Source organism: Dromiciops gliroides, chromosome 1 (genome assembly GCF_019393635.1).
Source record: "Dromiciops gliroides isolate mDroGli1 chromosome 1, mDroGli1.pri, whole genome shotgun sequence".
Classification (NCBI taxonomy): Eukaryota; Metazoa; Chordata; class Mammalia; order Microbiotheria; family Microbiotheriidae; genus Dromiciops; species Dromiciops gliroides.
Genome location: NC_057861.1, coordinates 31,913,630 through 31,941,454, shown reverse-complemented (window position 1 = coordinate 31,941,454; position 27,825 = coordinate 31,913,630). Strand labels below are relative to the sequence as shown.

The 27,825-nt window shown below is 43.9% G+C and overlaps 2 protein-coding genes across 4 annotated transcripts in view; both read right to left on the bottom strand.

Annotated features, from left to right (window-relative positions):
• Positions 1-2,040, bottom strand: part of CCDC62 (coiled-coil domain containing 62) — a 55,479-nt gene extending 53,439 nt beyond the window's left edge. The window contains exon 1 of the mRNA XM_043977587.1: positions 1,880-2,040. Coding sequence (XP_043833522.1) covers positions 1,880-1,906 — 27 coding nt within the window. The 5' untranslated portion in view covers positions 1,907-2,040. The remainder of the gene's footprint in view (positions 1-1,879) is intronic.
• Positions 2,041-2,883: 843 nt separating this feature from the next.
• DENR (density regulated re-initiation and release factor) lies at positions 2,884-25,239 on the bottom strand. Of its 3 annotated transcripts, none has more exons than XM_043977385.1 (8): positions 25,128-25,239; positions 21,736-21,850; positions 9,226-9,245; positions 8,533-8,617; positions 6,998-7,081; positions 5,660-5,776; positions 4,519-4,658; positions 2,884-4,103 (listed from the first exon to the last, which is right to left on the bottom strand). In XM_043977385.1, the coding sequence occupies exons 2-8, from the start codon at positions 21,839-21,841 to the stop codon at positions 4,059-4,061; spliced, it is 597 nt and encodes a 198-aa protein (XP_043833320.1). In that variant the 5' UTR covers positions 21,842-21,850; positions 25,128-25,239; the 3' UTR covers positions 2,884-4,058. The 3 variants fall into 3 exon arrangements, 2 of the variants coding, with proteins under 2 accessions (XP_043833320.1, XP_043833321.1); XM_043977386.1 differs by lacking the exon at positions 25,128-25,239 and adding an exon at positions 24,980-25,116; XR_006354140.1 differs by lacking the exons at positions 2,884-4,103; positions 25,128-25,239 and adding exons at positions 5,140-5,360; positions 24,980-25,109 and having other exon boundaries at positions 4,522-4,658.
• Between the last annotated feature and the right edge of the window lie 2,586 nt (positions 25,240-27,825).

The window sequence follows — 27,825 nt, the reverse complement described above, 5'->3', positions numbered from 1 at the left end:
GTGTAAGTCATGACATCACCTCCTGATGTCACGGTCCTCTTCAAGAATGAAGGACAAACAACAACCAACATGTGGTTATCTGACCTTTGCTCAAAGACCACCCCAGTCAAGGGGAATCCAGAACCACCCCCATGACTCTCGATGTTTATGGATTTTTCCTTTTGTTACTTTCCCTCATTGCTCCCAGGGATGAACAGAACAAGTTCTGTTCAAGTCTAAGCATTTCTCCCACAATTCCCCCCTAGTCTTCTCTTCTCCAGGCTAATCATTCCCAGTCGTTCAACTGATCCCCCAGCGAACCCGAGAAGCAATCAGAGAGCTGGCAGAAGGAGAAGACAGGAGAGTTTAAGGAGGAAAAAGATGAGAGAGGGCAGAAGACACTTGGAAAGTTAGGGTCAGAGACTCAGAGCTGGGAGAAACCTCAGGCTATCTAGTCCAACCTGCTTATTTTACAAATAATGAAACATAATCAGTATCAAAAGCAAGATCTGAACCCAGCACCTTTCCATTGTACTACACCATCTCACTCGTATGAACAACACTTTATTTAACAGTTTTTTGCAACAGCAAAGTAAGGAGAATCAGGAAGAAAATACATGGTGAGGGTAGGGTGTGGAGAAGGGAAATGGGAGAAAAAAGAGGGGTCTGGACATATAAATGCAGCTTTTTGACCACTAGCAAGCAAACTACTTAACCTCTCAGTGCCCTCAAACAGTTCTGTGAGGTACAGACAATTTGTGGATTTTCCTTGGTGGAGGGAGTTTCCACACAGGGAGCGCCTCATCCCAAAGATGTCACAGGTCAAGGCCCTGTCCCCCTCACAAACTAGGTCCAAAGTGATATAATTGTAATGACTAATCTTGACCTCAGAAAAAAGATAAGGTCGTACTACTATTACGTTTTTGGAGTGGCTGGGAACCGTGGGTCCTGAATATTACAGGTGCTATCAGAGAACAGTGGCTATTTTGCTTGATTTTTTCTGAAGCATTTTTCTTAGTTAAAAGGCAAAATTCATCCGTGGTGGGCGGGGAAGGAGTAGGAAGGGTACGTGGAAATGATGTCCATAAAAACAAAATGCATTTAATTAACACAGAGAGAAGGAAGTCAGCACCTAATTGAGGACAGTGCCTGGCAAACAGAAAGCACTCAATAAATGCTTGAGTAACTGACAAAGAGGACAGGAAAGGATGGGGAAAGGACAGAAAGGGGAGAGTAGAGAGAGAGGAAGGGAGGGAATAGTAGAGGAAAGAGGGCAGAGAAAATACTGATGGAAGAGAAAAAGAGGAGAACATGGAAAGAAAAAGGGAAGAAAGAAGAGATCGTTGAATCAAGCATTTGCCAAGCACCTCCTTTGAGCCAGGCTATGAGCTAAGTAAGTTCTGGGTTGTTGTTGTTCATCCTTCGTTCTGGAAGAGGACTGTGACAACGGGGTGGAAGAATGGCAAAGGAAGGCCGGTCAGCCCAGCAGCATTTAAGGGTCTGCTAAGTGCCAGGCAGAGCCAAGCCCTGCCCTCAGGGAGCTTCCAGTCTAATAGGGGGACCCCATGCAAACGGCCGGGGACAAGACGCGGAGAGGACCGGCGGTTGTCTCCGCGGGAAAGCACCAAGATTAAGGGGCGGGGCGGGGACTGGGAAGGCAAAGGCATAAGGGAGGACGAGAGAGGTGAACGGATAACGGGGATGGGGAACAGCAGGAGGACGCCCCAAGGCCCGGGAAGAGCCGGCCCAGCCCAGGCAGCAGAGGGCGGGCGGGGCCAGAGCGGCCCAGGGGCGGGGCCGCGGTCGGGAACTAGGCTGGCAGGGACCTCGGAGGGGCGGGGCGGGGCTAGGCCGCCGGGGCGGGCAATGAGCGCCAAGGGCGGGGCCGCGCCGCACGTACCTTGCGGGAGAATGGTGTCGCGTTCATAGGTGGCCGCAGCCCGGTGTTTCCCGTCCGCTTCGGGAGAAAGTAGGAGTCGGCGAGTTTCACCTTGGAAACTCCATAGGCTTGCCTTCCCCAGAGCGGCCGGCCAGGTCGCGGGGACTGGCCTCAGGCGGCCGCGCCCCCGCTCCCCGGAGAGCCCGGCCCGCGGAGCGCCCCGCCCTTTACCTGCCCAACTCAGTGCTCACAAACCGCCGCCTCGACTCAAACGCGGCCCGGAGGGCGAACCTGGCTCTCGCGAGAGCTTCCGGCCCGCGAGATCCCGGCCCCCGGGCTGGTCCGGACGCTCGCGGTCCCCGGGAAAGGCGCCTCTGGCAGGGGCCGGGCTCCCGGCCTCACTCCGGTACCAGAGGCTCTCGGAGGAACTCGCGGCAACTTGCGCGGCGAAGCGCCTTCCCCGTCAGCCCCGGGGCCCAGTTGAACAGCCCGCCGGGTGAGATGGTGTAGTACCTCGGTAGCTCCCCCCGCCCCCACCCCCTCCTGCAGCTCTGGACGGAGCAGGGGTCTTTTAGCGCAGCATTGGCCCCGGGGTAGAGCAGAGCAGTTCCTATTTCAGATGAAACCTCGGGCTGAATTAGCGAAGGCGCATTTCCAAGAAAGAGAAATTTGGGAAAGGCAAGAGTCTTCGAAATCCCGACCTCGACGTGTTTACTAAAGGAGCATTCGTTCTACAGGAACAACTTCTCTCGATGGTAACCCAGCTTCCAGGGCTTATGCTGGCAGCTAAACGGGAATACTTCCTAGACAAGATACCAGCTCACGTGGAGGAGAAGTAGCGGCTCCATTAGGCTGCTTCATCTTTCCATGTTATTTGTGAGAAACAGTATCACAGGGCTGACTTAGAGAGTTTATGTGAATTACTCTTTAAGAACTGTTCATTGGATTTAGTCACAACTAAAGCTATGAAAAAAGTTGATCAAACTTCCATTTTAATGTCACAAACTCAAAAAAGGACACAAAAATTATAGGCAAGGATCATTTTAATCCTACATTTTCCTGCAGTGACATCCATTGCTGGCCAAATATGAACTGAAAATGCATTTGCCACGGACCCTGAACACTGAGTATCTTGACACAAAGTTCACAAGTTGACACAGCCACACACAGAGCCATCTTTCAGCACCAAGAGAATACATATACCACACAAGCTGAATGGGTCTTTTGAATGTTTGCTTCTTAAGACAGCTGTTCATGGGAGATTTGTTTAGTAAAATGCATACTTACTTTCTTAATTTACATCCTTACTATATATTACTTTCAAGATCTTAATTATAAAAAGGCCAGTACATTCAGGATTTCAATTTGCAAGGGGAAAAAATACAATCAGCATTTTTTCATGGGTGCTAAATTTTATAACAGCAAACTAAAAGACATTTTTTTCCAGTTTGCAATGCCTGGCTTAGGACCTTTATAAAAACAGTACAAATGTGAATTTATCACTAATAGATTCCTATTGGGGGAAAAAAAAAACCCTACAAAGTTGCTTATGCTCTTTCCCAGACGGATATTTTTGATTGAAGTATAGTTATTTGAGTTTTGTGACAATCTCATTCTTCCTTTATTTGTAGACATTGGGAAGAATTTTCAACTCTTCAGTGGCCCTCTTTTCAAAAAGAGCATTTTAATGAAGGTATGAAATGGATATCTGTTGGTAATCAAACAGTAAAGTCCACAACAAATCTACAAGCTGCCTTCTACCCAACTGAAGGCTAACACACTGGAGACTTAAGGGAGGAGAAAAGAGCCTGGCTTTGGTAAAATCCAAATTCTTTTAAAAAATTGTTTAGTGGATTGAAATAACAATAGGTGAGCTAAAATACTCCCACAAAAAGTCTAGAGTGTGCTGGGGAAAAAAAAAAATAAAAGTCGGTACCATATGACCAAAATTTTTTATTTAACTAAATCTCTATTTCATGCATAAGCATGATGGATCTCCCCAGTTTATTGGACTTTGGCAATTTAAAAAATAAAACAAAAGAAAAAACACAAGCAGCCTTGTACAGAACAGTGAAATGCCAAGGAGAAGGGTCGTCTACAGTTTTACTGTAGGATAAATATATATATTTTTAAAGGCCTCCCTCCCTTTGGCTACATCAACTATAACTTCAGGTCATTAAATACAGACAAATTTTTAAAATCACTTCTTTACTTCTCCAAGATCTTCAATGCTGTCATCATCCACCTGTAAAACACAGGTACATGTCATGAGTTTTAGGGTAAACTAAGGAATGTGTCTCCAGAAGGGATCATAGGGGTCATCTAGTCCAAGATCTTCATTTTACAAGTAAGAAAAATGAGTTAAGGATAGGGATGGGGATGGGGAGGTGATCGACCCAAGGTCACACACCAGTAAATTCAAATGCTTTCAGAGCAGGGAGGAAGCTAAAGCAGTGACTTTGAACAACATTCTTACTTTAGAATCTCAATTTCAGATGAAGAATCTAGAGCCAGGGTTGGGGAACATAGCATAGGAAGGGAAGGGATCTGCCCAAGTTCAGTCAGTCGGGCAGAAACTCCAGATTTCCTAAATGTCTGTTTAGTGTTCTTCTCGGAGTCACACTGCTAATCTTCTGGTGTACAGGCCTTTATATACTCACCTCTGGCCATTTCTCCTGAATTACATCAATAATGTCATCTGTAAAGTCTCCCTGAATGATGATTTCATCCTCCCCTGTAACTGAGGCACCACAGGAGAATTTCTGAGCAAAAAACCTTTGTGCTTCTTTAAGGTCAATCTCTGTCAAAAAAAAAAGAGGGGAGAGTGGAATGTAACTAGGTGTCACAAAGAAATCTTTTTTATTTTGACACACTTAGCCTTACTTCAAATTCATAAAAACAATTTATGTACGCTTTCATTTCAATTAATTCAATACATATTAGTTACTTAATGCATTCTATTTTCCTCTTTTTAAAAAGAGATAATTGAACTGTAATAGCAACCAGTTTTTATAAACTATTTGTCACATGAAACCTCATTACTTGAAACACAGCAACACCAGACAGACAGACAGACAGACAGACAGACACACACACACACACACACACACATAAACCTATGTGTGTATATTTATATACAAAGAGAACATATGTAGTAAGAGCAAACTAAGTTTCAGGGACACATCGATTATATACACTCCAAATCAGAATAAATATCTTGTTTATTTTGTCTTTTCTTTAAAAGGAAAAAAAGAGGAGACATTCCCAGCAGAGAAACAGACCTTAATATTTATAATGAGGTCCAGTCCACTGTTTTGCAATCTGTGTTGTCACACGAAGAGACCTTGGTTAAATGTTTCACCCCAGTCTCACTACTTGTTCAAGGCCTCCAGGGACTGAAGGAGTTGTGAAGGCAGATCATTGTGCTGCTACCCGCCTTCCCTCACCCTCCACTGCCACTCACAGAAGGGATGAGCCACTTTGCAACCCTTTGCCACCAACCCTGTAGAGGACAGAGGAGCAGCATTGATAGGCTTCAAAGGGAATCCTAGCCGGCCCTCCTCATACTGAGCTCAACTTCCCCTTACTCAGACCCTCAAGGAATGGCCCCCACTGCAAAGAGACTTTTCAATTTCTCAAAAAGTTCCAATTTTGAAACCAGAATTATAAAATCAGAGCTTGATTTTTATTTTCTCAGAACAAAACAAACCAGGCTTGTGAAGGTTTCTTAATAGCTGACAAAACAGGTAAGACTACAGTTCAAACTTGGGTTCTTTGACATGGATTTAAACCTGAACTCACCGAAAGTTGCAAGGCCACACACTCTTGTTACGTATTTCTTCTTTGCTCTAGGAATTTTGGCTATTGTAACCTTTTGTGGAACTGTCTTCTTTTTCTGTTTTATTTGACCCCTTCCACCTTTATTTTAACAAGAGAGCACCATGTTATTTGTTATTTTGTTGCCAAAATAATTAAAGTACCAATTCAAGTTCTTAAAATTTACTATTTAAAGAAAATTATTAAAAAGAGTAAGGTTTAAAAAAAAAAGAGTAAGGTTTTCCTATTTCTTTTTTTAATACAGAATTTATATGATCACATACACATGGATATTTATCACAAACTTCCTAATGCTTCCCTCCATAATATAAAACAAACATTAAGCAGATTCCAAATGTTTACTCAGGTTCACCTCTCCTTTTTTGTGTTTTACATAAGGAGAAATTATCTCTTTTGAATTTCAGTTTCCCTAGCGATAAAATGGAAAGGGGAGGTAAAGGCAGACTAAGTTATCTCTAAGGTGCTTTTCCTGTCTATGCTAATAGATGAGCCTTCAATTTAAAAAACATCATTTTAAAATATATGAAACCTGAAATAATCATTGATGAGAGTTAAATCTTGATAACTGTTCAAACAGCATTTGTGTCAATGACCAGGGAGATGGCTATTCCCGAAATACAACCCCCATTTTTATTTTTAACAGAAGGGCCCTGACCTACTTTCTCACCTACTTTGCCTCATGTGAAACAAATAACTGAAAACAACTTTTAGTACATATGAGTGGGGCTATATATTCAAGGAATCTTAATATTTGGCTGATTACTTATTTGGGAAACACAGGTATTCTCCCAAAGTAGTAACATACAAAACTCTCATCTACATACTTAGAGTTTGAAAGTCCAAACTTGTATAGACACATTCTAATTAAAATGCATTCCCATAAAAACAACAGCAGCACTGACCTGACTCTAATTTATATGGGTATCTGAATAATACCGAGGCAGCTGGAATTGTTCAGTTTATAAACAGTCTGGCTGGTCATCTCTGACATGGACAAAGGAAGGACAAAGGAAGCTTGTTTCCCAAGGTCCAATTTGGCTTACAGGGAAAGTGATCCCAAAGCATGCTGGATCCAAACCCTCCCTAGGGATTGTGGTATCATAATCCTCATATAACAACACGCATGAGGAATTAGAATAACAATCAATGGCAGAAATGATTAACATGAGGAACCCTTTCGCTATCTTATGAAGGGTCTACAAACTGGAGATGTTGTCATTGCATTTCCCTTCTTCTTACTTCCGCCAGTGAATGGGCAGCAAATAGAAAATGAACCCAAATGAGAGTCTACTTAGGCCTTGCCTCTCTTTTGCTTTTTCTTCTCCTCCTCTTCTCCTGCTGTTCCCTGGCCTTCCCCAATTCCAGGTTCTTGTTTAGGTGAGTTTTCTATATCAAAAAAGCGACCATGAAAGCATTAGTATCTTTTTTCTCACATTAACAGAGCACCCTCTTCCCCAACCCGAGGGTACCTCCGCAAGGGCAAAAGTGACCTGTATATAAAGGAGTTTTTATTTTGTGTCCACATTAAAGAGAGTCTCCTGTTGACAACACAAATGACTGAGCCCCTAACTGGCCTAATTGTGAAAGCCTTCAAGTTACAAGTATAGATTCCACAGAAGAAAGAGTCGAACCAGCAAAGTCTCAGAGAACGGGCATTTGATAAGTGCTTGTTGAGCCAGTTTTGATGAGTACATGTTTTGTTCTCCAAAGACAGACTAAATGCAGGCGGGAAAGGACCATAGGCTCTGTCCAGAGGCGATCCTTTAGGAGGAAAGATGCCCATCTTCATGGCAGGGTGGAGAAGAAGTGCTCCCTCCCAAGGTCATAATCAGATGTAACAGCATCTTCTGAGACATCAGACTTAAGAGAACACCCCCAAATCTTCCCAAACCTAACTCTGGGGTCACAGGGCTCAGGTGCTAGTGCTGCTTCATGGGTAATTAACATCCCAAATCCCACACGATACTTGGGAATCAAGAGTCCAGGAGGCAAGGTAAGCCACAGCAGGCACAGGCTCAAGCTCACAAGTGCCCCGTGGGCATGCATGTGCAGCCCCCCCCCCCACTCGAGCTCAGCAGGCATCAGCAGGATGACAGAAAGGATCCAGCAGTATGAGCTCTACAATTACTGTACCCCAAGAGGGCTGGGTACCAAGTGACTGTTTGCACCATCCCCTTTGGACAACTAACCCAGACTTCCTCCCCAGTTACCAACCCACACTGTTCCCAATGTTGGATGCAAGTCATGAATCTGATTTTAGATTTCTTCCAAAATGATTGAATCTGTCACAAAGCACGAACTTCCCTTCTTATACTTGGTTGATATACCCCATTTCAAAAAGATCAGAGATAACAAGCAATGCGTGGTTCTCTAGCTACAAAGTTCCCATGAAAAGTTTTAGAATTACTAAAAACAAAGTTTTATAAAATATCTGGCTCTTACTGAATTTTTAAAAAACAATACTCAGGGGCAGCTAGGTGGCGTGGTGGATAGAGCACTGGCCCTGGAGTCAGGAGGACCTGAGTTTAAATCTGGCCCCAGATACTTGATACTTACTAGCTGTGTGACCCTGGGCAAGTCACTTAACCCCAGTGGCCTCACCAAAACCAAAAAACCAATACTCAGCCCAGATTTTCTTACTTTAACAAAATCTTCTACATAGTCTGTATCTGGACTATAGTCTGGTATTATCCCACTAAATGCAAACTTTATGGTATTAAAAGTTATTAGTTTTTACTTACAGGCACATGCATACATGTATACACGTTCCCTCCCTCTCCCCTCTCCCTCTTTCTCTCTCATAAGCTCTGAAGACAGAAAAAGAAAAATGTTCTTACCTACAGTGAGTTTTGCAAACTCATTTGGAAAATTCTTCTCTAACCACTGTCGACATTTACCAACATCAGGCATATATTCACAGTACTGAAGGAAGAAGAACAAATTTCACTGTTACAAGAGTCAACTCTGCACATTATTAAATTCTTTTGATTTACATGCCACAATTACATTCAGTGAGGAAAAAAGTAACTTCCCCCACTCATCTACCTGAAACCTAGTTTGCAACAGGAAAAAAGCTAAAGGAAATCAATCAAAGAGAATCACACCATGTCAGAGTAACATGAAAATTCAGAGACAGGCATAAAGAAGGGAGTGGCAGGGCAAGGGAATACAAAGAAAATAGGAGTATTTCTTTAATTTTCAGTGTCTTCTCATTTGCCCAGTTCTTAACTATCTGAATTACATTAAATTCATGTTACTACCTCCCTTAGTTGGCTCTTGCTAAGTTTTATACATAAATGTTAACTGTAGAGCTAAAAGGAACAAAGGAGCATGACTCAGAAGCTAAGGGAAAAAAAAAAATCTTCATAATTCTACAAGACCATGAAACTACTCCAGAGATTTGATGCTATTGACCAATCCAAAGGCAGAAAATTGAAAACAAGCCAATTAAAAATTCATTAAGACTACTCTAGAAACAAATTGCCCCAAAATACATTAGCAAAAGATCATAGACAATGAAAAAGACTTACCTCTGTTGGTAATGAACAGACTGGAAAAAGAAAAAAAGATTTGGAATTAATTTCCTTTCAGTTTATTTCATTCCCACTCTCCCCCACACTTAAGAATTTCATAGAATATATTTAAAACCTTGCTCTGTTAATCTGGAAAGTGTACAGAACTCCTCTCTCAAATTTGGTCCAATGAGCAGTTAAATCAAGTTCCACTGACAAACCAGAAAATAAATCTTCTCCATTAACATACTGTCATAATTATTTCAGTGACCCTCAGGCATAAGTAAATTTAATTATTTTCTATAACAAGGACCAAAGGGAGCTGGTATGGTATTCTTTTACTATTAGATGAGCTGGGCCAAATCCTGTCATATTTTGTTTACAAAGGTTCCTAGTTCCTGGACCTGTGATTTCAAGGTATAGGGATACTCCCTATTGAAGAAACTTATAACATTGCAGGTTGACACCTTCTCTGTCAGAGTATCCTATTTTGGGGCTTTGAACACCCACCCACCAGGACAAGTTAGAGAGAGGCTTCCTGGATTGGATTCCAATCCTTGCTCACTGCCTCTGTATTCACAGAGATACAAGTATAAACCAACTTTAATACAACTCCTATTTATATATGTGTGTGTGTATGTATCTGTCAAATGTTATATACCATTTTCTTTTATCCTTCACATTATCTCTCAGTAAGTAGGATTAGAGAACTGAAGAGATGAAATAAAATGAATGAAAACAAAAAGAAATATCAAGCCAGACTCCTGATTTTACAGATGGTGAAACTGAGGCCCACAAAATTTAAGAGACATGGGACACTGGTGGGCAGCAGAGCCAAGACTATAATAATACGGAGTTTCTTGATTCTTAGTCTGGTCATGATTTCCACCCCCCTCTGTGCTGTCTCCCCAGCTAATTTCCTAAGCTTCATGTTCAGTGAGAATTTGGCAATTCAGCCATGTTTTCACAAGGTACAGAAGAGCCCAATTAATTTGAACAGAATTCTGGGGTAAGAAAAGAATTCAGTCATCTCAAGAGAGCCACACTGAAAAAAGGATTCGCTCTTTGGCACACTTGCCAGAGAAGCTGTACTTTGCTTGAAGACCCCCCACGACATGCCCACTCTACTTTGGCAGAGAGAATCATTTAGAGCATTTTCCTTATCACTGAAACTAAATCTACCTTTCTGCAAGTTGCTTCAGACATTCCTATTCTGCTCTCATGAGGCTAACCCTAGCTCTACACAGCAAATATTCAAACACTGCACATGAGCTAAGAACCCCTCTCCTTTCCTCTCTTGTCTGGACATTCGATTTCCTGCTTCTCAGAGAGAAGGAAAGGGACAAGCAAAAGGACCTCAATGGAATAAAAAGGAGATGATGCTGGTAACCCAGAGGGTGGTTTGGACAAGTGGTCAAAGGTTGAATCGGGAGTGATGGGGAACTGAGGAGAATGTGATGGCCCAGATTCGACTACACAGTTGAAAAAGAAGCAGGATCAAGGACAGACAAGGATCAAGGAAGATCAAGAAAGAATTAGAAACTATATCCTGAGGAGGTAGACTCAAGAAGGAAAAAGAAACGGTTGTTGGTAAGACAAGGCAAGCAAAGAAAAGGTACTTTTACTCAAGAGTAAAGCAAAGTGAAAGAGCAGAATGGCTGGGGAGATGAAATGATGAGAAGCGGGGTGGGAGTTGGGGGTTGATGGGTATGGCTGCCAGAGCTAAGATGAAAACAGGCTAGTTTTAACCAGGTGCTTAGAGTAGGTGTGAGCAGAGCCACAAGTAGTGAAAAATTTCAACCATTATGGAAAGAAGGGGAAAGTGTGCAGTGACTGCACAAGTGGGTGATGCCTGTACTTCTGCCACAGCTGGATGACTGTTATGGGTGTTACAGATGTAATTTAATCCCCCTCCTAGAGGAGAGGTGAAGAGACTGCCTCTCCACACTCCAGGCTGCTAAGGAGAACAGACATTCCTAAAGGAAACAGAAACACAGCTTCAAAGGAGAAAAAGGGGGTGGGGGTGGGGAAGGAATCTGAAATGAAAGATGGGAGGGTGTTACCCAAGAGAAAGCTCCAGTGACAGCTTAAAAACCCATCTGAAGCTCTTTCAGAAGAAAGAGGTGGATGATCTAAGGAAGAAGCTGTTTGTCTTCCCATCGTTCTATCCAGTGACTCTGGCCACTTGATTGTTCCATCTCTCAGCTCGGGACATTCTCTCTGGCTGTCCCCCATGGCTGGAATGTACTCCCTCTCCCCTGCTCCAATGAATAAACTTTGGCTTCCTTTATTTTATTTTATTTTTGTGGGGTGAGGGCTAAGTGACTTGCCTAGTGTCTGAGGCTGGATTTGAACTCAGGTCCTCCTGAATCCAGGGCTGATGCTTTATCCACTGTGCCACCTAGCTGCCTCCTCTGCCTTCCTTTAAATCCCACCTTCTACAGGAAGCCTTCCCTAACCCCTCTTGATTCTACTGCCTTCCCTCTTTTAATTATTTATTATCTACCCTGTATGTAGCTAGCTTTGTGTATCTTTAGCATGTTGTCTCTCCAATTAGATTATAAACTACTCGAGGGCAGGGACTGTCTTTTACCCTTCTGTATCCTCAACACCTGGCACAGTGACTGGCACATAGCAGGCCCTTAATAAACGTTTATTGATCATCTTCTCTTCTATGAGAGAGATAAGTCTACATTTTAAGCAGCAATACAAAAATCATACACTCAATGAAGATCACCAAAAAATTCTCTCTGCTCTCCATAGTCACTAAAAATGAGATTGTCAATCCTAGTTTTTTTCTTGTAGGAGCCACTCTGGAAAACATCTATGACAAACAGCTGGTAACTGTCAAATGCAGACACTCTTTGGCACTTAGTGAATACATTGGCAGCTAAACTCTTTTTCACCTTTTACCTTGTCTGGCTAATTAAGTTTTCCTTGAATCTTCCTTCTCTTCAAGTCATTCTTCTCCTTCAGCTCAAGATCAAATGTTATAAAAATTGTCAAGTGCTTCTTAGCACAGTTCCTGGCACACAATCAACATTATACAAACATTCACTATTATTATTCCTATTAGTATTACCACCATCATTGTGATGTGGTGATGTACTTCATCCCAACATTTTCTCTATCTCAATTTTGCCAAGTCTTCCCAGATTTCCCCTCCTTGGATTCAATCTCTGGCTTTCTTTATAATTCCAAAGGTCTCCCAATCACCTTCACACTTCTTTGTCCTGTTTGGGAAATGTCAATTCATTATTCTTATAACACTGGGCTCTTCAACATTACTGTTATTCTTCAGCCTTCTGGTCTACAAGTCCAAGAATTCAGAAGCATAAGTACTACTTAGTTTAGCTGGATCAGCAACCAGCCAGTTAACTCTGAGCTAACCTTAATAGAAAATAAGCTGGAATACTTATTCTAATATATTTCTTCTAAAAATATTAGAAAATTTCTATTCCAGCTATAGTTATAATGTAAAAGGAAACTCTTTGTGGTAGACACTGTCCCCTAGTGCACATATGCACACTGATTAATGCCTCACCCATAAGAATTCTGAGCGCTGCCTTGCACTTACCTAGAGGGGATTCTTCAACAAATAAACGGCAAACAGTGGACCCCAGATCACCAGCCCAGTCTGGGGGCTAACTGGCCCTGCACACTGCATAACATACGGGTGAAGCCAGCAAGCAGGAATTCCTGAAAGAATGAGACTTGGGGCTTTCCCTAAGAAGAGGAGGTGATGGCAGCAACGCAGGCCCCTTCTCAGATCGCCCCAAGAAAAAAATGTGTGCAACTGACATAGTCAAATGATCCCAAAAGTGAACAAAGCAGATTGATGAGATTTTGTGAATAATGAAAATCATTGAGCCATATTTTGCATTTTAGTCATCAGCAATGTAATTTGGTAATTTAATGAAAAGCAGTAATGTAATTTTGAACTGCAGGACACTTAATCTCTTTAAGCAAAAATTGATAAAGTTCCTTCCCATTCCACCTGGAAGAACCTTTGGCTACAAAAAGTCAATGACCTCACAAGCTATCTTGTCCAACCCCCTCATCTTAGGGAAGAGGAGACTGAGGGTCTAGATTAGTTAAGTGACTTGTCCAAGGTCAGACAGAGACACAGAGGGTGCTGCTTCTCAAGGGAGGTACCTTGTGTCTCACTGCCGCTTCTAGACCCGCCCCCTGTCCCCACCGTGTAACTTCTCCTTCTTTCGAGTTCATTCCATCTGTCTGCAACACCCTGTTCAGACCCTGGTTAGAGCCAACTACAAGCCTATGGGCCATTTCCCTTTATTTCTCAAGGAATTCAGTGCACTTGACTCACTGTATCCCTCCCTGTCCCCGGGCTGTATGGGGTGTTCAGGAGAACTAGCACCTTTGGTGTCAGGGCCTGCAGATCCCTTTTCGGGGAGGCCCATCCACCTTCGGTTTCCTCCTACCACTCAACTCCACGAAGCTGTAGTATGCACAGTGGCCACACCCCAGTAAAGCGTCTCTACAGACAGGCCTCAAACCTGTCAATGAGTCTGAGGAATGTCTACCCCAAGCACGTGAAGACTTCCCCAGCAGAGTAAGTGGATGAGAACAATTTGTTCCAATGGCCATGAAGGCGGCTGAAGCCAGCTCTGCGGTGTCCTTAGAGCTTGGCCGGACATCGAAGGTGCCAAGATCATCCACTGCATCTTGGGCCGCTGCCAGTCATCTTGACTTTTGTCCGGCCCCTGGATTTAGATGACTCAGGAAGAGAATGAGGCTGATGACTCTGTGCAATCTGCCTCACTTAAATCCAATTCACTCACAAGTCAAGACATCACCTGTGACATCACTGGTCCTCTTTGAAAATGAACGACAAGGGTAGCTAGCTAGGTGGTGCAGTGGATAAAACACCGGCCCTGGATTCAGGAGGACCTGAGTTCAAATCCGGCCTCAGACGCTTGACACTAGCTGTATGATCCTGGGTAAGTCACTTAACCTCAATTGCCTCACCAAAAAAAAAAAAGAAAGAAAGAAAAGAAAATGAAGGACAAACAACAACATCCCTCTCAGTCTCTGCCCTTATATGTGGAGACTTAATAACATGCTTTCACACTTCCTCCTACAATAGCTTCCCAAATACCATTATCTGCACCTTCTTCCCAGCTGAGGAACAAAGACAGTCATACCCGTGACTTCAGTATTACCCATAACTCCCGTACCCCCATGAGGCAAACCTCTGAAATCCCTTCCTTTGACCACAGCCTCTCTCCCTGGGACATTACTCCTGTATCCTGCTGTGACAACGAGGCGATTCAAAGTGCCTTGTTCTCCCAGCTCTGGCCTTACTTTCTTCCCTTTGTATTCTCACCCATCTCCCTTTGCTTGATTCACTTCTCCCTCTCTCACCCGTGCCTTGGAAACCATAAGGCCAGCTTCCCCTGGCCATGCACCTTCTTCTCAGTTCCTGCTAACACTGTACTCAGGCCCTCACAGCTTCACCACCACCCTTTTATTTTTTTTATTTTTGGAAAAAAATTTTTTTTTTACAGGGCAATGAGGGTTAAGTGACTTGCCCAGGGTCACACAGCTAGTGTCAAGTGTCTGAGGCCGGATTTGAACTCAGGTACTCCTGAATCCAAGGCCAGTGCTTTATCCACTGAGCCACCTAGCTGCCCCCTACCCTTTTACTTTTACTGGCCAACTCTCCATTGTGTTCTGAACAACAGCTGTTCCCATCTAGCCTCCTACACAACTCCCCACAGCCCTACCAGAGGACTTCACCTCCTGCTGTGCTCTTCTCCCCTATTCCACACCTCAAACATCCCCCTTCCTTCTCTTGTCCTTGGAGGCTTTTCCCTGCCAAAGTCAAGCCTCCTCATCTTGTCCCATCTCTTCCAGTGGCTTGGCCTGGTTATTACTATTTTCTCTCATATTCACTCCCTTTATCCATACAATCCTTCCCCTCCTAGCTACAACATGCTCAGTTCTCCCCAAATCCTTAAAAAAAAAACCCACAACCTTTCCCATGCCACTCACTGAAGTTAGAGTCCTTTACCTCTTCCCCCTTTCACTCAGAGCTCTAGAAAGAGCTGTCTCTAGTAACTGACCCTCACTTCCTCACCTCTCCATCCCTTGTAATCTGACTTCCAAACACTTTAATAAAACTGCTTTCTGGGGCAGCTAAGTGGCACAGTGGATAGAACACTGGCCCTGGAGTCAGGAGTACCTGAGTTCAAATCTGACCTCAGACACTTAACACTTGCTAGCTGTGTGACCCTGGACAAGTCACTTAACCCCAACTGCCTCACTAAAAAAACAAAAAAACAAACAAACAAAAAATAATAGAACTGCTTTCTTCAAGACCACCAACAATCTTTTAACTGCTAAATCAAACAGTCTTTTCTTAAGCCTCATTCTTCTTTCATTCCATCCCCTGGATCCTCTCTCCTTCCTTGGCCTCCCTCATAGCTCGCTCTCTCTCAGCTCTCTGCCTAGACCCTTTCTCCTCAGTATCCTTTGCTAGATCATCATATTTCTCTCTCATCCAGCCACTTTTCTGTGAAAGGCCCCCAAAGTGCTGATCTAGGTTACCTCATAAGCTCCTATGGATTCAATAAAAGGGTTATTGTCATATAATCCTCAACCAACTCTTCTCCATCTTTAGTAGAAGCAGTATGGCATAGTGAAAAGTGAATCTGGCTTCAAGTCAAAAGACATGGTCTGATCACTAGCTCAAAAGGAAACCTCCAAAGGATTACCAGTCTTGGACAAAAACATGACGCCCACGGGAACATCAGAGAGATGAAGAAAGGAACATGTCCTTATTTCCAAAAAGGGAAGAGAACCCTTTGTACATTTCAGGCTAGTGCACTGGACTTCAATTCCTATGAAAATTCTAGAAATGGATCATTAGCAAAACAGCTGGGAAATGTCTAGAAAAGAAGACTTGTAAGAACTGAAGCAGGACAAAGTAAAAAGAAACAGAAGAACAATTTACACACCATTTACAATACTGGAAAGACAAAGAACCTTCAAGGAAATGGCTGACCTGATTCCAGAGGACTCATAATGAAACAAAGAACCCACCTCTCCTTGAAGAGGTGAGGGACTCAAGAGTACAGGCTGAAACACTTTTTTCTGGCATGTGGCAATTTGTTTTGCTTGACTGTGCATAACTGTCATAAGTGTTTTGTTTTTCTTTCTTTTTCAATAGAGTAGGAAGAGGTGGGAGAAAGAAAAGGTGGATTTTCATTCACGGAAAAAATTAGATTTAATTAAATTTAAAAGGAAATGGCGATTACAAGGAGCCAGCACAGCTTCATCAGGCGTAGTCCTGACAGCCTTTTTTTGGACAAGGTTAACTAAGTGTAAGAATCCAATTGCTATAGTTTATTGCAACTTCAGCAAAGCACTGGGGAAAAGCACCTTATTGTTACTGTTATGGAAAAATAAGTGAACTAGATCATCTGGCATCAGCTGGTTGGTCAGACTCTAGGAGTAGTTAAGGACTCAATGTCGACTATGGAGAAGGTCACCAATCTTATCAATGTCTTGGATGAAGGCAGAAGTGACATACTCATTCAATCCTCAGACACGATAGAACTGCTAACACAATGGACAACAGAGTGAAGTTTTAAAAACAGCCTGACAGGTTAGAACTTAAGGCTGTAACTCAAGATGAAATTTAACAGGGATTAGAATAACATTTTACACATGGATTGGAAGAATCAACTTCACAAGTACTATTTATGTTTAGGTGGCAGTTGGTCTTAGTGGCTAACAAGCTCAACAAATCATTAATGTGATGGGGCAGCTAAAGGCTAGTACAATCTTGGGTTGAATTAAGAGACAGCTTCCAAGAATAAGATGATAATCCCTCTTCAAACTACACCCCAAATATCATGTTCAGTTTGGGACATCACAGTGTAATGACACTGATACAGTGGAGAAAGCAGAGATGAAGGCATCTAGAATTGAGAAGGGCCTTGCTTGGGTCTATGTCATATTAAAATCAGCTGAAAGAATTAGGGATGTTCAGCCTGAAGAGAAGACTAAATGGGACAAAAGCTATCAAGCTGTTAAGTATCTGAAGTCCTGTCACACAGAACAAAGATCAGACTTTGGTCCTAGAAGGCAAAAATAGCAGCAACGGGTGGAAACAAAGGAGTCAATTCCCAACAATCAGCATTGTGCAAAAGTAAAATAGGCGAGGCAGCTAGGGGGTGCAGTGGATAAAGCACTGGCCCTGGATTCAGGAGTACCTCAGTTCAAATCTGGCCTCAGACACTTACTAGCTGTGTGACCCTGGGCAAGTCACTTAACCCCCATTGCCCTGAAAAAAAAAAAGAAAGAAAAAAAAAAGGTTTTTGGGGGCAGCTAGGTGGTGCAGTGGATAAAGCACTGGCCTTGGATTCAGGAGGACCTGAGTTCAAATCCAGCTTCAGACACTTGACACTTAACTAGCTGTGTGACCCTGGGCAAGTCACTTAACCCTCATTGCCCTGTCCCCGCCCCCCCCCCCCAAAGTAAAATAGGCTATGTCAGAGGCTGAGCTCTCCTTCACTGGAAGTCTTCCAAGAGAGCCTGGATGACCACTCATTAAGCATGAGAGATGGGAGATTCTTGGGGTATGGGCTTTACCACTGAGGTCCCTTCTACCCCTAAAGTTCTGGGATTCTGAGAAATAACTAGTGTACACAGTGACCCATGGGGAGCCCTTACCTAGGCCTATCATGTTACCAAAATTTTAGACTAATATAGAAATAGGTATAACATGATTGTACATATATAACCTTTATCTGATTGTTTGACATCTTGGAGAGGAGGGAGGGAAGGAGAAAAATTTGCAACTGAAAATCTTACCAAAATGAATGTCGAAAGCAGAATTTTATTTCTGGTCACTGCAACTTCAATTACCAAATTTAAATACTAGAAAGACAAAGCTGAAATTCTCTCTAAGCTTTCTAACTTCTAACTAATGCAATTGCTTTGGCAATTTTATGTTCACACTAAGTTGAACACATTTTGGTATCAGAATAATGGTTGCTATTAAAAAACTTCAAGATATAAAACGCCAGTTAAATGTCAAATAGTAGTTGCATTAACCCCAACAATATTCAAGGCATAATACACAATACTAGTCAGAATTCCCTCTCCCCATCAGGTTGCTGCCATGTCTTCACTTCTGTATCTTTTCCTCTATCTGTAACCCTCTTCTGAGTACTGTTTTACACAGGAGAGGCAGCATGGCTTCCTAGGAGCCAAGAAGACAGACCTGGGTTCAAGTCCTGATGATGAAAACCCCACAAAATAGTCACTTATCTCAGCGCTCTAGACAAAGCTCTAAGACTATAAATTGCTGAGAATAGGCCAATCAAAGGTCCATTCCCTATTCCTATTATTCTACATTATGATTTCTAAGTTTTGCATGTATGTTCGTATAGACACACACCCAGATAATTCAGGATAAAATTAAATCTTTTTTTTTTTTATTTTTTTAGTGAGGCAATTGGGGTTAAGTGACTTGCCCAGGGTCACACAGCTAGTAAGTGTTAAGTGTCTGAGGCCGGATTTGAACTCAGGTCCTCCTGACTCCAGGGCCAGTGCTCTATCCACTGCGCCATCTAGCTGCCCCAAATTAAATCATTTTAAAAAACATATTTAAGGGGGCAGCTAGGTGGCGCAGTGGATAAAGCGCCAGCCTTGGATTCAGGAGGACCTGAGTTCAAATCCAGCCTCAGACACTTGACACGAACTACCTTGGGCAAGTCAAGAAAGGAGGAAAGGAGGAAAGGAAGAAAGAAAGGAAGGAAGGAAGGAAGGAAAGGAAAGGAAAGAAAGAAAGAAAGAAGGAAGGAAAACATATTTAAGGAGAAGTGGGATTTTTAAAAAAATTATCCTTATCTCAAGCTTCCATGTCACATCAAGTTTGGAATCAGGAAGACAAGGATTCTAATAAACCTTAGTTTGTATGGCCCTGGGGAAGTCACCTAACCTCTCTCAGCCTCAGTTTCCCCATCTAAAAAAATCTACCTCACAAAGTTGTGTGAGGTTCAAATGAAATAATGTGCATAAAGTATTTTGCAAGCCATGAAATTCCATATAAATATGAACAATTATTATTAAATTGAGATACAAAAAGGGCCTGGCCCAATGATTTGTCATAGTGAACTCCCAGATGAGGAAACCCCCTTTTACCAATCAGATCAGCACCTTCTCTGCCACTTGTAGTCTTAGGAAGTTGTATCTAAATTGTCATTAAGAGGGAGAGAAGCAGGGATCAAGCACTTATTAAGCACCTGCTGTGTGTTGGGCACTACACCAAGCACTTTACAGATGTTTCATCTGAAAGGTTAAGGATCTTGCCCAGAGTCACACAAGCTGTCTATGTGAGCAACACCCTGGGTCTTTCTGGTTCTAGTCAGAGACAGACTAAAAGTGGGACTACATTGTCCTCTGAAATTCCCTAGTCAGGTAAAAATTTAAGGACAATTCTGCCACATTTTTCCCCACCAAATTTCATTATTTTCTTTTCCTGTTTGAGGTATCTTGAACATGCAGAAAAGGGATTTGATTTATTCTATTATGACCTAGCAGGAAGAACTAGGACCAAGGGTTGAGGCGCTTTGGCTCAACATCGGTAAACATTTACTAAAAATTTGAGATGGATAAAAATGGAACGCAATCTCAGTAAACAGTGAGTCGCTCACCACAGGAGGCATCCAAGGCTGGATGTGATCACTCATCAGAGAACTGCAGGGGGAATTCATGTTTTGGCTACTGAGTGGAGCCAGTGGACTTCTGAGATCCCTCCAAACTCTCCTGTAGCATGTCTGATCCTCTTAATGCCTCCCTTCTGAGAGTCGATGTCACCCCGGGCTCTGTCCCTGTTGTTCTCTCTCTAATCACATTCTAGATCCCATCTGCTCTTCTTATTCCAAACTGCTAAGGACATGAAAATCAACTTCTCTACACCCACATCTCAAAGTACCCAATGGATTTCTCTACTTAGACGTGATCTGAAATGCAAACTATTCCAAGTCACATTCAGCATCTTGTCCTCCAACACAGCTCTCCCTTTCCCAGATGCCTCATGTCAGTTATTCCCATTTTTTTTTTCAGATTAGAAACCTTGGAGTCCTTTTCTAACTTCTCTTTTCCCTTCATCCTCTCTATCTGGTCCAGCCTTTGATGTTTCTCAGATTTGGCCCTTCCATCTCCACGACTGCAACTCTAATCCAAGCTCTCACCGTCACAAAGCTGGATGACAATAACATTCCCCTGCCCCTAGGTTCTCCCTTCCTCTGATTGCACTGTGACCCTTTCCCATCAAGACCTTCAGAGACAGGGAGCTGAAGAAACCTCAGAGGCCATCCTCAGAGCCAAGGCATCGAGGCCCAATGACTCGACCAAGGTCACCCAGCAGGAAGAGGCATCAGAGGCAGAAGTGGAACTCTAGGGCTGCCGATCGCCCCCTGGGGCTTCCCCTCTGGAAGCACCTGCTGTATCAAACCCAGACTCCCTGGACTTCACATTTCCCTGTGCCCTAAATTCCTTCAAAATTGTGGATGTGAATGAGAAAGGAAATGTGATGATCTAAGGGGGATGGAGAAGGGAAGGATGAGGGCCTAGGAAAGGTATGGAGCTTTTCAGACCTGGCAGAATTTGGATCCACCTTAGAAAGAGCTGTCGTCCAGTTGTTTCACTTGTGTCAGCCTCTTTATGACCCTATGTGGGTTGTTTTTTGTTTGCCAAAAATACAGGAATGGTTTGCCATTTCCTTCTCCAGCTCATTTTACAGGTGAGGAAACTGAGGCAAACAGGGAGAAGTGACTTGCCCAGGGTCTTAAGGCTGGATTTGAACTCAGATCTTCCTGACTCTAGACCCGGCACTCTATCCATTGTCACAACATTCAAAAGCATATCCCATTCACAAATATTTCCACATTAAAATGAAAACACACCAAGCAAAAAATACAAAGACTATGTCCACATATAAGAAATGCTATCCATTAACTATTTTAGTTTAATGACAATGCTTGGAAAATCCAGGATTGGGCCAGTGCAGGTCCTCCTTCTGCAGACACAGATCACAAGTTCTTATGTGACCAGGAACAATGGCCTCTCAGCCCCAGTGTTTCCTTATCTATAAAGTGGGGATGATATTTGTAGCCCCTCCTCTGAGGCTGCTGTCCAGTTCAGATGAGATATGCAGGTAAAGTACTTCCTGGACTCAAAAGTACAGTACGAATGTCAACCACTTCTATGCCTCAGGTGAGCTGCTATGGCGGAAATATTCCTCACCCTGGGGTCAAGCAGATGAACTACTTAAAATCAGTTAAAAAGTAGGTCTATCTTCCCTTGGAACTGTGCTTGGAATCTTTTCAGTTAGGGTTTATTCGAGAACCCAGGGTCACCTCTTCATAAAACTGAGGCATCCAGGTAGAAATGCAAGACCCAGAAGGAATTTAGAACACATGGAAATGAAAAGCAGGACAGATTACTAATAATCAGGGACACAGCCTGAGCGGTTCAGAAAACACTTGCCTCCACAGTAAAGGACCCGAAGTGGGTAATCAGTGTCTAGCTTGATGTTGCTCTTCAGGTCTCCTTTGCAGTCAGGGGCAGTGGACTCAGGAAAGTCTGTAGCCATCTCACAAACCTATAAGGAAAAAGGAAAAACTCCATTATTTTCAATGAACTCCTTTAGAACACCACACACTCAAAAGTAGTAACCCACTTTTCTCCTACATCTATCCATTTCTTGGTTTTGTTGGGTTTTTTGGTAGGGCAATGAGGGTCAAGTGACTTGCCCAGGGTCACACAGCTAGCAAGTGTCAAGTGTCTGAGGCCTGGATTTGAACTCAGGTCCTCCTGAATCCAAGGCCAGTGCTTTATCCACTGCGCCACCTAGCTGCCCCCTACATCTATCCATTTCAAAGAGGTTATCAAGCAGTGCATTGTAATAACGAGGCTCATAAAACAGTACTAAAAAACAACAAATGAGAAGACATAACAGGATATGGATGAGGAGATGATAAAGAGGGCTAGTCACTTGACCACGCTGGGCCTGTTTTATCATGTGTAAAATGAGAAGACTAGAATTCCAGTTCTAAATCTTAAAAACGATAATCATATAAACTACTACAAAAAGAATGGAGTAAAGAGAAGGAAGACATGAGCATGTGCTGGACAAGGGAAAAAAAATCAGCCAAGTAAGCGGGGAAGCAATGTTCGAAGTTTCAAAAGTGAGCAGAAAGATGTGATCTGTAGCAAGACGACAAAGAGGAAGAGGGGCTCACTCCCCTTTTCTAGGGCTCAGTTTCCTCATTTATAAAAGGAAGAGATGGGACTACATGGTCTCTTGGGTCCTTTTTAGCTCTCTAGTCTAGGGAGTCTGTGACAGGAGAATGGAGAAGGATGTGATCATGCAGGAAGGACAAACTCAAGCAGCAAGACAGGAGGGATGGGACAGCAGATGATACCAGGCAAAGGTGGGATCTGGAGTCAGAGGGAGTGGATCCAAATCCCAATTCTGCTACTCTAAGGACTGGGTGACCTTGGACAAGTCATTTAACATCCTGGAGCCTCAGTTTCCTCCTCCTAACCAGCTGGTTAGACTAGATGGTCTTTTTCAACTCTAAATCTTGAATCCTGTGAAGGTCCAATGGATTGTCAAGTATGAGAGAAAGAGGCTGTAAATAGGGTGGGGAATAGGGAAAGGAAGAGACAAAGGATCAGAGAATTGGAGAATTGGAATATAACTTAAGAGATCAGCTAATCCCATAGGTTCTTCATCTTGGGTCATAGACCCCTTTGGAAGTTCTTGGTTCAGAAACATGATTTTAAAAGTATAAAATAGGGGCAGCTAGGTGGCACAGTGGATAAAGCACTGGCCCTGGATTCAGGAGGACCTGAGTTCAAATCCGACTTCAGACACTTGACACTTACTAGCTGTGTGACCCTGGGCAAGTCACTTAACCCCCAATGCCCCGCAAAAAAAAAAAAAAGTATAAAATACAAAGGATTACAAAAGAAACCATTATGCTGAAATGCATTTATCAAAATATAAAAAATTCATGGACTCCAGTTTAAAAACTCCTGATCTAATTCATTTTACAGAGGGTGTAAGAAGCTTCAGAGGGTCTCAAAGAACAGGTAGAAGAAAGAAGTGGAGTATGGAAGAGTATAAGAAATTATGAAAGACCACAGCATCCCAATCTAAGAGCTAGAAGAAACAAAGTCCTAAAGAGGCTGTATAACTTGTTCAATGAGAGGCTGAAGAGAGTAGCTGAATAAAGAATGAGAAAAGAAAGATGAGTTCCTATGAGGGGATTGAAGGGAAAGCCAGTATGAGGAATAAATTATGAAATGTGAGAGGCAGAGGATGGAGTATGGGGAAGGGGAAGCCTGAAATGGAGGAAAAAGAAAGGTATTAAGAACAAAAAAAAATCAAAGGATGAGAGGGATAAGAAAAAGGACAAAGAACTGTTCAATCAGTGGCAACCAATTACAAGGAAGAGGGTTTGGAGGATGTGTATGAAGTGTATCTTTCAGAATGTATGAAGGATGAAGAAAGATGAGGGCCTGAAGGACTTGAAATTTGAAGTCCAGAGGGCTTGAAGAATTAGGAAAAAGGGGTAAAGAGGACTAGGACATTTGAAGAAGAGAGAAGGGCAGAGCTGAGGAAGGATTAGAGGGTGGGAAGAAAGGAAAATGTGACAAATGAGGAGAGGAAAATGGGGAGGCAAAAGGGGTGAAGAACGAAGACAAGAGCATAAATCTGGAGCCGGAAGGGCCCTTACTAAGCCTTCAAGTCCAACCAACCCCATCATTTTACAAATGAGGAAAGAGAAGGCCCAGGGAGGCTGAAAGAATAAGAAGGCATAAGGAACGAGGGGGCAGACAGCTGTGGGTCTAAAAGAATGGAGAATTAGAGAATGTGAGGAAGGAGGAAGAGAAGGGTGGAGGTTTGTGAGCAGAAATTATTAAGGCAGAGAGGACAAAAAATCAGAGAAAAAGGTACATGTTTGTATAAGGATTCTAAGAGAAAAGTCCCTATGGGGAGTGGGAAATCCTAAAATGTGAAGCACTGGGGGGGGGGGGGGTTAAGGGGATGGAGTAGGAAGGCAGAGGGCCCTGAGGAATGGGGGGGTGGGAGGGAAGGCTGTCTAGCCCTAGCCCTAGCCCTAGGATGGGAATGGAGCATCAGGGGCTGTGAAGGAGGAAAGGAAAGCAAGGCAAAGGATAAGGGTCCCTTTACAGGGAATGGAAAGTCATGGAGCTTGAGCAGGGAAACATGAGGGATCATGAAGGGAATGGAGAGTCAGGGGGTGCGAAAGGGAAGGGGATTGTTAGGGTCCAGGAAGGGAATGGAGAGTCAGAGGGTGTGAGGAATGGGAAGGAAGGGGGGAGAGTCGGGGGGGGGGGAAATAATGGAAAGGGGGTGGGGGCCTAGAAGGGGACTGTTACAGTCGGAGGTGTGAAGAATGGGAAGGGAGGGGGAGGGTCTGGGGGAAGGGATGGGCAGGAGGGGCAGGGAAGGGAATATCAGAAGGGTCTGGGGGCTGAGAAGGGAAGGATGCGGGAAGGGGGGCTAGGAGGGGGGGGAGGGGAGGGGGCAGGGCGGAAGCCGCCGCGGGAGCAGAAGGGGGGGGGTGCGTGTGCGAGAGGTAGTGTGCGTGCGTGTGCGCGCGCGTGCCGCGGGGTGCAGGCTCCGGGCCCGGCGGCCCCTCGGGGTCCGCCCGCGCCCCCTCCCCGGCCCCCAGCAGCACCGCGGGGCCCTCGTTACCCGTGCGCTCGCACAGCCCCCGCCGCCGCCGGCCACCGAAGGGACACATGCAGCTCCCGCTCCCGGTCCCGGCCCCGGCCCAAGCCCAGGCCCCGCAGCCCCGTCCACCCCGTGGTCCCGGCCCCGCAGCCCCCGCAGCCCCGCTCACGCGAGATGCCGGCGCGTCCCGCGAGGCCGCCGGCGGCCCGGGGCTTGTCGCGAGAAGGCGGAAGCAGAGAAGAATCCAGTGCGCACGCGCCCTGGAGGAAGGGGTGGGAGTGTGGGTGGGGCTGGTGGAGATCCTCGGTGACGCTAGTGGTGGGCGGGGCCAAGGCTCCCGCCGCGATTGCGGGGCGGGGGGCGCTCCAGAGCGAGCTTAGAACTCTCCCGGTTCTGGGTCGAGGGAGGTAGCCCCATAGTCAAGCCAGGCCTTCTCCTTCTGAGACTGGATTATCCTAGCAGAACCAGCAGCAGTGGGAGGCGGATTAGGGTAATAAAGGAGCCTTGGCTCTAGAATCAAGGGACCTGAATTCAAATTCTGACTTTATCATACACTGCCTATGGGGACCTTGGGCAACTCTCTTCACCTTCCTGGTCCTCAACTTTCTCATCTGTAAAATGGGCGGAGGTGCAAGTAGGTGATGCATTGAGCCAGGAAGACCTGAGTTCAAATCCAACCTTAAATAAGAATCATATGTCCTTGAGCAGGTCACTTAATGGCTCTCAGCCTCATTTTCCTCTTCTGTAAAAGGGGACAATAATTGCACCCACCTCACAGGTTTGTTGTGAGGACCAACTGAGATAATAGGAAGAGCATAGCAAACTTTGAAGCTCTATATAAACGTTAGCTGTTAATTATTATCACACCTAAAAGTGTTCTAGAATGTATCATTAGAATGATAGAGAAAACCATAATCATATAGCCAGGACAACTTCATCAAGACTTAAATCCATTGAGGTTAACCCTACTTTGCTCCCCCACTCACCCTCAGGGCAATGAAGGTTAAGTGACTTGCTCAGGGTCACACAGTCAAGTGTCTGAGGCCGGATTTAAACTCAGGTTCTCCTGAACCTAGGGCTAGTGCTTTATCCACTGTGCTACCTAGCTGCCCCCCCCCACTCCCCCCCTTTGCTTTTTGATAAGGTTCCTAGACTGGTTACAATTTGAGGATTATTTTAATAAAGCATTTGCCAAAGTCTTAACAAAATGGAGAGATTTGTTTTAGATGATAGAAGAGTTTTGGCTTCAGAATTGAATAAATGGCCAGATCCAAAGTATAATAGTTATATTCCCCTTCCCCTAACCTCTTCCTACTCCTCCTCCCCTACCTTCCCACACCCCTGTACCATCCCTGGAATAGAAGCTCTTTGAGGTTAGGAACCGTGTGCCTTTTGTCTTTATATCACCACCTACCACAGTACTAGCATAGAGCAGGTGCTTAATAAATGCTTATTGGTTGACTGATTAAGTTGATGTTAATGTGGAATAATTTATCTCTGTAGAATGTCCCAGGGATTTGTCCTGGATCCCGTGCTGTTTAGTGTGTGTGTGTGTGTGTGTGTGTGTGTGTGTGTGTGTGTGTTTAAATCACTTATTTGACCAAAGGCATAACTGGTGTGCTTATCAGATCTGCAGATGACACTGGGCTGTAAAGATAATTAATGTTGGATGCTGACAGAGAAAGGGACCAAAAAGAGATTGATAGGCCAGATGTTGGGCTGCATTTAATAACATGAAATTTAATACTGGTAAATATTATATTTAGACAGAGGGATAAAAAAAATCAACTTCACAAGTTATAATGGGGAAGGCAAGGATAAATAATGCTTATTGTGAAAATGATCTTGGGGTTCTAGTGGACCACTAGTGAAAACTTCACAATCTTGATGTCACATGGTCTAAGAGAGGTGATAGTCCTTCTGATAAACTGGAGTTCACCTCAGGATCCTTCAATACAATTCAACATAATGTATTATGTGCCTACTATGTGTAAGCTATAGAGCTAAGCAATCATGTCATAGAAGGTTGTAGTGAGGATTAAGTGAGATACTGTTTGTAAAGTGCTTAGCACAGTGCCTGGCATATAGGAAGTGCTATGTAAATGCTTGTTTTCTTATACCCCCTGCCCCAGGGGAAATCCAGAATTCAGAATCCATGATCTTTACCTAGAGAAGACAAGGCTTAGGGGGGCAAAAACTAGCATTTATTACTTTTAAGGTTTAAAGAACACTTTACATATATTATCTTGTTTGATTCTCATTACAACCTTCGGTGGGAGGTGGTATTATTTTCCCCATTTCCAGATGAAAGAACTGAGACTAGTAAAAGTTAAGTGATTTGCCCAAGGTTACACAGATAAGTGTCTGAAGTAACATTTGAACTCAGGTCATCTTGACTCCAAGTATAATACCCTACTGAGTTTCTCGAGCTGTACCACCACCCCTAACCTCACAAGTAGCTCTAATCTAAGAGATATTATGACCCCAGGGGAGCAAATAGCCAAACACACACACACACACACACACACACACACACACACACACACACACACACACACACACACACACACACACACACTGAGCCAATAACCATGAACTCCCAAGCTGATCCTGGCCTGCCATGACCTGGAAACCAATATGCCCGGGGTTTTCTGGCAGCATCTCTAGATGTATCCTTTTCCTGCTCTTCCCAGTCTTACTTTGGAGGCATTCGTTCCATTCCCAATGTGAGACATGGGTGGGCACCACTAGTCTGAGGGTATCTGTCCTGGCCCCAGGGAGAATCTTTCATTGAGTTTCCCTTAGTGGCATTTCATCTTTGTTCTTGCCTCCCACACCTCTGCAGTTAAGTTTCGTGGGCTTCTCTT

Bases quoted from the DNA above. Each gene is read 5' to 3' on its own strand.
- DENR (XM_043977385.1), bottom strand. From the start codon at position 21,841: ATGGCTACAGACTTTCCTGAGTCCACTGCCCCTGACTGCAAAGGAGAC. The intron at 9,246-21,735 runs GCAAGTGTTTTC...TTCTTTTTCCAG, and splicing joins TCGGGTCCTTTACTGTGGAG to TCTGTTCATTACCAACAGAG. The intron at 4,659-5,659 runs GTGAGTTCAGGT...TTTTTTTGACAG, and splicing joins GTGTGGCCTTGCAACTTTCG to AGATTGACCTTAAAGAAGCA.